The sequence below is a fragment of the Patiria miniata genome, unplaced genomic scaffold (genome assembly GCF_015706575.1).
Source record: "Patiria miniata isolate m_02_andy unplaced genomic scaffold, ASM1570657v1 HiC_scaffold_16, whole genome shotgun sequence".
In the NCBI taxonomy this organism is placed as follows: domain Eukaryota; kingdom Metazoa; phylum Echinodermata; class Asteroidea; order Valvatida; family Asterinidae; genus Patiria; species Patiria miniata.
The window spans coordinates 14,875,600-14,885,406 of record NW_024037054.1 but is presented as its reverse complement, the minus strand read 5'-3'; the positions used below and the strand labels follow the sequence as shown (position 1 = coordinate 14,885,406).

Below are 9,807 nucleotides of genomic sequence, written 5' to 3'. Positions count from 1 at the left end.
GAAAATGCAAAAAAGACACCGACGGGATTCGAACCCGGGCTCCGCGATTCGTAGACGACGAATCTAACCACTAGGCCATTCGGCTTCCTTAGAATTCTGCTCTAAAACGAATCTTCTAAACCGCAGGCGGAGAAACATTGATCATTGTTGGGTGCATCTGTTTTAAATAGCTCCATGGACGACCAGAAGTTGAAAATTCGGGCAGCAATGATCCAACTGTTTTCATTTGTTATGTTTGGAAAAATATATACGGCAGCTTCGTTAGTCGTAGGCCTATACGTACGTGTGCTAAATCTACTTATCGTTACGCAACAATGAACACCGTGATTGTGCAGGCTTTTTTGAAAAGGCATCATGTGCGTTCAGGGGCGACCCGGAATTTTTGCGGGGGGGGGGGGGATGTCCAGGCCCGTCAGATGTTCATATCCGATTGTTGTGGACAGGCGGACCGTGTCATTTTTAAAATAATTATATATTTTTCCTGTTTTTTAATGCAAGGGGGGGGGGCATACTTTCAATGGGGGTGCTGTTCAAATCCGACGATTATTAATACTATATCACAGAATAATGTACATATACCCCCTTATATGTAGGCCATATTACTAGCAAAAGAAAGTTTTGGGTGTCGGAGCGGGGGGGGGGGGGGGGGGTTCGCATTCCCCCCCCCCCAGGAATTTCTATGGAGAAGAAAAAAATACAGGGCTGAGGGGGTTTTGACCCCCTTAACCCCCCTCTGGATCCGCGCCTGGAATTATCAAATATTTGAGTTCGGACCAAAACAATTATTGACTGCGTTCTGCGAAAAATACAATCAGAACTAAAGTCAATCTTAATGTTACAAAACAACACACTCGTTGTAATTGTGGAGACGATAACTTCAGATTTGTCTGTTGAATTGAATTGATTTTTTTCCCCATTGATTGATCGCGACGTTTTAAAGAAGCCTTGTAAATCTCAAAAGCAAATGTTAAACATTACGGTTAATATACCCGAAACAATTGTGGTGCGTTCAGCGCGAAAAAAAAATACAAATTGAAGTCAGTGTTAGTAAAGCAACCACACTTGTGTTTCAGGTAACTCCAGCAATCCACGTTGTATTGAATTGAAATTTTGCCCATTAATTGAAGATAATGTCTTACAGAAGCCTTATGAATTTCAAGAGTCATTATGAAATAATAAAGGTATATAACCAAAACAACTGAGTGCGTTCAGCGGGAAAACCGTCGTCATCGGTACCTCTCTATGGGTGCAGACAGTAAATCGGTCCGAAATTGCATGCCTACGCCGGCCAAATCACGATTTGCATGCACTTACAATCTTCAGTATTGGAGCATTTTGAAGGCCGTGAACTTGATGATTTGTAAAAGAGAAGGTTGGAAGCCGTGCAGAGGACTGCGAGCTCGTATATCTGTGAAATGTGGATGATGATTAGGTCCTAAAACGGCTCTATTTTGCAATGGAGCGTAGGCGTCCATTTTTCAAAATGGCGATGGGCTTCAAGACTGCTTTTAGGGGTGATCATCTTTGGATGGAATTTTCTCCCAAAAGTCATCAGTAAACCCCCAACAATTGAACGGAAAATGAAAGATGATGAAATAAGCTTTAATTTGATGTACGTCTTGAACACCTCAGAGAGTTGTGAGTATTTTTCCTGAATTGGGGGCATTTATCATTGGGGTCAATGTAAATTTATTTACTGGTCTGCAAGACTGCAACCCTTTTGGCGACCATACACATGTACTGCACTATGGTCGCCCCTAGAGGTTTATAGGCCTAAGACATAATTACTTCACGCTTTGTCTACATGTGCCCTTTCTTATGGGAGCTAGAAGAGTATCGTTCCCACCTGGCTCCCATAGGAACGCGCACATGTAAACAAAACATGACATCATTCCGTCTAAGTAGGTCTATTGCATATAGATATCATGACGTCACATTTTGAGTGGCATTCATCCCATGCCTGTGCATTAAATTTAAAACATGTATTCCATTTTTTTAATTAAATTTTTGTTAAGTGCTCTGCTCCTCAATTTGACATAATAACTAACATTCGGTGATTCGGACATCATGAAAATATTGTCTCTAAGGAACAAAATATTATATAAAAACCTAAAAACAAAAAATAAAAAAGAATCAACTTGGCAACACTAATTCGATATAAATTTGTAAATTCTTTTATTTCAAATCGACCATCAAAAGAATTACATCACAATGACAGCAATACTAAGAAACCTCGTCTACCGTGTCCAAAGATTTTGCCACTTGATTGGCTAAGAGTGTATCACATGGTATTTATTTTCATTTGTTAAAAATAAAGCACTCTAATGGTACTAACCAGTTCACGCTGGGATTATTTTGACAAGAACGGAACGAGACGCAGGATTACTTTTCACTTGACCTCAAGCCAGGCGGGTTGAAGCCATCACCCTCGGGCTGCACACTCATATTTCCGGCCTCACTCGCTGTAAGCGGGTCACTGACAGATATTTCCAGCCTCGCTCCCTTGTGTTTATCCGTCATACATCCTAATACCGCAAAACATTTGCGTGTATACACGTCATCCGGCGCGAACTGGTTAATATGTGAATAGTATTTAATTAAAGGGATTCTCACACAGAAATCCAATATACATTAAATTTTCCAACAGAAAAACATACATTTTGAATTTACGATCTGTTCCACTGCACTCTTTACATGCATAAATCTCACAACTTATAAAACCAAATATTTACATGTCGTATTGAAATGTCACACACTTCCAACTTTACACTCACACACTAATAATTTTCAATGAAAGCACTTTCAGCACAAATGAATACATGTACATACATACAATATTTGTAATAGAACATTTATAAATATATTTGTATACAAAATTTTAAAAACTACAATCCAATTATTAGGTGGTTACTGTTTAAAATGAGGAAAGATTTTCCAAATTCGTTTCCTTGTAGACTTTTCGTTCATTTGGTTTTTGGGTTTTTTTTTGTTTTTTTTGCGGGGGGGGGGGTGTTGTTGGTTGTTATTTTGTTTTGGTTTTGGGTGGTTTTTTTTCTTTTTCTTTTTTTACTTTCTGCTTCTCTTACCCTGTTATAAAAAAAAACCAAGCAAAAGAAGAAGAGACATTCTGGCTTAAAGGCACATAGGAACATTTGCAATTAGCCGGAAACGGACCTACTAATTTAACAAGAAAATCCTTGCTAAAAGTGACGATAGGAATGGTACCAGATACCCTGTGAAATTAGTCCGCCTAGAATGGTATCATTCGAAAGAAAACAATCCTTGAAGGTGGTTTACAAAAGTGTGCCCGCGGGCACAGTTTTTTATTTAAGTTAGCAATGGAATCCAGTTACGAGACCCCAATGCATTTTCTGTTTTCTCAACATGTATATACTTTGATCACTGAGCTAAATCTTAGTTGTTATGAATGAATTCCATGCTCCAGACCACGAGGCCATGGCACTCCACATTTACATCTCTGAAAAAAACTATAGAACTCAAGACCTGGCTATAAATTGAATAAGCTTCCATACTTTAGATGTAGACAACCCTTCTCTGTCATGTACCATCATATGTCAACCGAGCAGCCCTGACTAGAAACGGTTTACCACTGCGGACGTTGTACATCGGGTTTGTCAGTCTGGAAACGTCTTGGTAGAAGAACGAGGGATTGGCTGATGGTGTCATTAGCAGGGAGTCTGTTGAAAGCAACAAAACAAATTTGTTATGAATCGGTCAAGTCTTTTCCAGACCTCAGCTTTGGCTTCAGAGCTGGGGCCTCAGTAACCAAAGTTGGAACCAAGACAGCAAAACATTTTTCTTTTCCAAAATGGATTAACCAGTTCACGCCGGGATTATTTTGATGAGAACAGAACGAGGCGTGGAATTGAAGCCATTGCCCTTGGGCAGCCTTGCTCCCTGCGTGTTTATCTGTCATCCGTTCCGAATACCGCAAAACTTTTGCATGCATACACGGCCTGCTGCGCAAACTGGTTAACTTATCAACGGAATCATGTCTCTCTTGCAGAGTTGCAATCAACTAGTCAATTACAAGTCAAATCATAAATCAATTACAATTTAAATCACAAGTAAGTCACAACTGAAATCAGATGTGAAATCACAAGTCACATAACAAGTGACAACAAGAAAGGAAGACCTTTGGTCACAGTTCATTTGAATAACTTGTGACTTGCCTTCAAACTGGAGGAATTGTGATTGACTATAGTGATTGACTTGTGACTTAATGAAAACTCTGCCCACGTCTTAGCTACTTCAGCACTTTTTGCAGCTGGTTCCCATTCCATGGCATTATTATTAGAAAGAAATATTACTCAGCAGCCCGCCTTGATGAGCACGAAACCAGTCACAAGCAATACACCTTGCACCAACCCAAGGGCGGATCCAGGGGGGGGGGCCAAAGGGGGCCATGGCCCCCCCCCCCAACAAAAAAACGAAACCAATTTTTTTTTTTTTTGTATGTGACATCGCAAAAAAGGCAGGCAATGAGTACACCACCATCTTTCCCTCAAAAAACATTGGTTAAAGTGGTCAGAAATTGCCTCAGATCGCACCACAGAGCATCTAGAATCCAAAATTTTGGGGGACCAAAAAATTGTTGGCCCCCCCCCAAAAAATTGTGTTCTGGATCCGCCCTTGCACCAACCTTGCTTCCATGGGTACGACTTAGCAGCACCATGTTGGTTCCCATCATGCCTTGCGCGATCTTAACCCCTGGAATCATGTAATCTAAATGTGCCAAAAAATAGTGGCACATTTAAATTAGGACTGCAGTCGATGTGTTTAAAACTTTAGCAAACATTTGCTGTGCTTCATTTTCTGTGCTTTGTGGTTGTGTTTGCAATTGGCCCCTGGAATGGATGTGATCATGAAAACACTACCCTCATTATGGTAAATCCCACTAGCTAACTACTTCAAGCAATCAAGGCAGTAAGTACTTCTAGAATTAGGAGGTACTTAGTCAAACATATGAATTCTAGTTCTAAGCAGCTGTAAATGCCAGTTGGGTCCAACGACTGAGCTTTTTTGAAATTCTTTCAAGGAATTGCCGAAACCTGATTTGGAAGGGAATGAACCACAGTGAATTTCTCTTCTGTTTAGTCAATTTTTCTCTCCATGCAAAAAAATTACATTAAGAGACAAATTTCATTTGGCTAGAAATATATATACTTTGTCTCTTTGTAAAAAAAAATAATATGGAATGGCCACTATGTGGACTATGAGATGCTCTCTTCCAAGCATTCAAGCCCATTTTCTACAGTGGAGAAATGAAAACATTTGTGTTTTTCACTGAAAATTTCAGCCGCTTTAATAACAAATTCGCGCATGATTTACAACTATAGACTGTCACGCCAGCCTGGAAAAAAAAGTTGTATGCAAAAAGTTCAACACCTCAGCTGTGACAAGGGCAAGCCAACACATGCAATACATGCACACTAAAAATGAGCTTATGAAACAAACAGCAAATAAAATGCCATGCACAAAAATTCAAGCGAACATTTAAAAGTTGCAAGTTGCTGTGAACAATACTACTTGGAAGGTGTTTGCAGACGTGCCACGCGAATTTGACTATCTCTGAAAAAGAAATGGTTCTACGAAGAACCAAAGGTGTGCATTCCATATTGGTCAGTATGCTCCCGCTATCATCAAGAGCTTCCCAGTCAGATCCCTTTACCAAAATTTCAACTTAAGAATACTGTTTCCTCCCAGAAATATTTCTCTTTGTCTGCAAACTTATGCCAAGTTGTACTCTCCCACCATTGTGAGGACTTGTGATGGATTCAAACGACAGTGTCATATCTGGGTTAAATGGATTAAATTTAGTACGAATGCATGAAAAGTTAATTCACTTGGCAATGGCAATGGCAATGCAAAATACGATGAAAACAACTCTGTTATTGGTTAAGCTTGAACTAAGGGGTGGACTTTTTGCAACAAATCTTGGCATGGACATAAAAACACTTGCAGGCAGCAAAGTGAACTCCAAGCGTTAGCTACACATGAGCAACACAGCAATCCTTCACACAATTACCGTCAGCCACAACATGTTCAGCCTGGGTTAATTTGGGCAAGGGCCGGTCACTTGATTTGCATGCCGAGCGGCGAAGGTGGCCTCTGCTGGCCACCGTAGGGTGGGGTCATTGACCTCGGGAAGTTATGCTGGCGAGCCTGTTGGAGATAGTCTGGTTCCGCCTCATCGGTCAGTGGGAAGTTTATATCGGTGGAGGCAGGTGATGGGGGAGGCTGGTGAGAGACTTGGAGAGGTGCAGGAGGGTGTGTGGCAACATTTAGTCTCTTGGTAATGAATTATGCATATATGGTTATGAATAATAATGAGATCATGAATTATGAACAAGCATGCATACATGTACACACAAACTTTATCTCTCATACACAGGAATGTTATCAGTGTTTCTTGTAAGTTGGGTGTGCCTTCACAGGCTCTTGGAAAACTATACATTAACTAGAGCTACTCAAGAAACGGAAAAAAATCCACTGTTTTCATTTCATTTCATTTCCTCTTTAAAGTACATAGATTTGTTTTTGTGCTTTTAGTTTTTTTGAAGCAACAAAATTGCTCAAAATCTTAAGAAGGATGCGTAACAACTAACTTGTTGAACTTTCATCTCTCAGTGGCTACTGTACATTTTGAGAAAACAGAGAAAACATGCAATTTCTTGGGTCTTGTAACTGGATTCAGTTGCTACCGTATTTAAAAAACTGTGCCCACTGGCATATTTTCTTAAACCACCTTTTGTTCTGAATACCATTTCAGGGGGAATAGTTTCAGGGTATTTGGTACCGGTCTCATCTTCACTTTGAGCAAGGATTTTTCTCGTTAAATCGGTTGGTCCGTTTAATTGCAAATGTTTTTACATGCCTATTAAATGTTCATCAACAGCGAAAACGCAGACAAACATTACGATTTATAAAATACTTTTTTGACCAACAGTCTCCGTTACCTGCATACATTGAAGACCTTTCCCTTGACATGCCAGCCGATTTGACTGTCCTTCGGCTACTCTGTTTAGGCGGACTCCTGGATTGCAAACACAAGACAGGTGTTATAATTCAGAGATGGTAGTTATTTGTTTTCAATAGGTCTCGTTCAAATGACGTCATTTCCTACAGACCATCCACGTGCATCAGCATTTTGAGCGTCAACTTGCATAACGCGCATCGGCTGCGTCTATTTCCAACACATTTTGAACAACAAGCGCGAGTGTTTGGAGCATTTTCAACACTGTGTAATGCATGCTTGATTGCTTAAAATACGCAGTTGCAGCTCTACTACAGAGATGGGTGTCACTGAGCGAGCCCAATTGAATTTACCAACCAATGAGTCAAATGCCAAAGGTGCATTATCAGGGTTGAGATTGTTGGAAAATGACAAATCTATGAACTAATCGGCAGAGGGTCTGAGGGTTGCCGAGGGCCTCCGAGGGCCCCAGAGCAAGGTAGGGTCTATGGTATATGTTTGTATTCGCCTAAAGGAAACCCTTAACCACTTTGCGCCGGGCTTATTTTTGCCGAAAATTTAGATGTTCGCAAACAAAGGAATGAGGATTAGGGACAATAGGGGGTCCACGATTGCCGGTATTTACAATGATGTACGTGTGCACGTGTTCATCTTTTCAAACCGTGGATGAAAAATACCAGAGAACAAAAGAGAACAATATCGTCCACGATTCCCAGCATACGTCCGTGATTGGGGTCGTGTACAAAACCTATGGGAGTCTTCCTAAAAAGTTAGATTACAAACAAAAGAGAGACAATTTGATGTCCACGATCGATGGTGAACACACGTTTTTGTGTGTGTGGGTGTTCCTGCATGGCATTACGCCTGAGGACAGACAACAAAAGGAGCACAAAGGGGCCATTGATCCTCGAAGGAAGGTGCCTATTGTCCTCGAACGCAGGTTTGTGTGCTTAGTCTATGGGAGAGTGTTATATTACAGGGACAAAGGAAAACACAAAGCCAATCCTCGGAAGCATAGCAAAAAACGACTGTGTGTGTGTGTGTGTGTGGGGGGGGGGGGGGGGGGGGTCGGAGGATAGGGTAAGAGTGGGGATGGGGTGGAGGGGGGGGGGGCGTACACTCACCTCGACCTGTTTGGTCCTACAGACTGCGGCCGCCGGCCGCTCATCCCTTCCATCCACCCCGGAGTGTGGTGAACCTTCATCCTATTGGTCAGTCTCTCGATGTGATGGACGTTCATGCCACCAGCTAGCCAATCGGTACCTGTTTGGAGCAGCACTGGACTACCGGAAGGCTCACGGTAGCGCCCTTTTGTGGGCGTAGAAGAACGCGAAGCTAATGAAAAAATCACATTAATAGAACCATTTTATAATTTCATTACATTGTTTTTATATCTAAAGGCATATAGGATCTTTTGCTTTCCATGCATTTTGTTCGTTTCCAATAACACCACCACTCAAAATCCAAAGAAGAATGTTCAAAACCTAACCTGTTGAAGTTTCAGCTCTTTGGATATATAACACTGTTTGAGAAAACAGTGAAAAACCATCACAACGAAACACGATTTGTCAATAGTACTCTTTTTTGCTGAAAATCAGTCAACTCACGGTCATTGGAAATCACTTCAATAGATTTCTTGATTTCTTCTTAATGACAGCAAGTCAGTCGGGAAATTTCACGGGGTGTTTAGTACAAGTACAATCATTAATCCAAGTAAGGATTTTGATAATAATTTGGTAGGTTACTTTCGGGATAAATGCAAATGATCCTACATGAATTTAACTTATGACTGGACTTGTGATTGACTTGGTGTGGAATTGTGAACCATCCATGGAGCTATATTAAATTACTAGAGCGCTAACTCCTCATTCTTGCGCGCAGAGACGCTTTGAAGCCGTCCTGGGCGCAGACATTTTGAATTCATGTGCGTGTTTGTAGAACATAATGAAATTAGATGGATTGAATTGTAAAAGTGTACTCTAAATGCAACGCGCAAGTGGAACGTATGCAAACAACTTAAGCGTGTCATTACGGTTTGAAAAAACGTCAAGGTTAATCATCTGCAGCAGATACTGCAGCGGATACGTACACGTGTTGCGCTGTTTGCGTAAAGCAAAATGACACGCTCATTTGCTGATCGTGTGTTTCGGTTTTGGGCGTATCGGCTTCGGTAACGCACCTGTATAGAATACAAACGTAGATATGCAAATAGCCGTACAAAAGCCGTACACAATTTACAGTTTCCCATAGGTTTGTGCACGAACATGGATGCGCCCAGCAGGCATCACTTTGTACATGAGTCAGCGCTCTAGTAATTTAATACAGCTCTATGGAACCATCACAAGTGCCTCGACGACAAGACTGATGTGGTAGCCCAACTCACCCCATCCTAGGCTGCTGGATGACTGAGGTCTCTTTGAAGACCTTTTCCACTCCTCGGTTCGGTTGACTTGGTAGTCGGAGAACATCTCGCTCTCGGGCCTCAGGTCTACCTCAATGGTGCGGGACCGCGTGCTGCAAACTGACACACTACTGACTGTGGACCTGCAAACAGTTATAATGCGTCTGTGAGTTCTCCAAATCCAGCCGCGGACAATTTTTAAGGGCACTGGTAACAGTTATTTTTACAGCAGTCCTCGAAATTGCAACCTCGTGACCCATTTAAAGGTATAGACCATCATTTGTAATTTGTGCATTTTGTTCGTTTGAAGCAACAAAAGTGCTCAAGATCTAAAGAAGGGTGCTAAACAACTAACCTGATGAAGTTTCAGCTCAGCTTTAGCTGTATATTTTGAGAAAAAACAACATTC

General features: G+C 41.3%; 1 protein-coding gene across 3 annotated transcripts in view; it reads right to left on the bottom strand.

Annotated features, from left to right (window-relative positions):
* Positions 1-2,151: 2,151 nt before the first annotated feature.
* LOC119723086 overlaps positions 2,152-9,807 on the bottom strand; it is a 37,666-nt gene continuing 30,010 nt past the window's right edge. For 2 of the 3 annotated variants that reach the window (XM_038193596.1, XM_038193597.1), the window contains 5 exons: positions 9,381-9,541; positions 8,122-8,332; positions 6,981-7,057; positions 6,050-6,272; positions 3,564-3,698 (listed from right to left, as the gene is read on the bottom strand). In XM_038193596.1, the coding sequence (XP_038049524.1) occupies positions 6,097-6,272; positions 6,981-7,057; positions 8,122-8,332; positions 9,381-9,541 (625 nt within the window). In that variant the 3' untranslated portion in view covers positions 3,564-3,698; positions 6,050-6,096. Of the gene's footprint in view, positions 3,699-6,049; positions 6,273-6,980; positions 7,058-8,121; positions 8,333-9,380; positions 9,542-9,807 lie in introns of all 3 variants that reach the window. The other variant, XM_038193598.1, reaches the window with a different exon arrangement.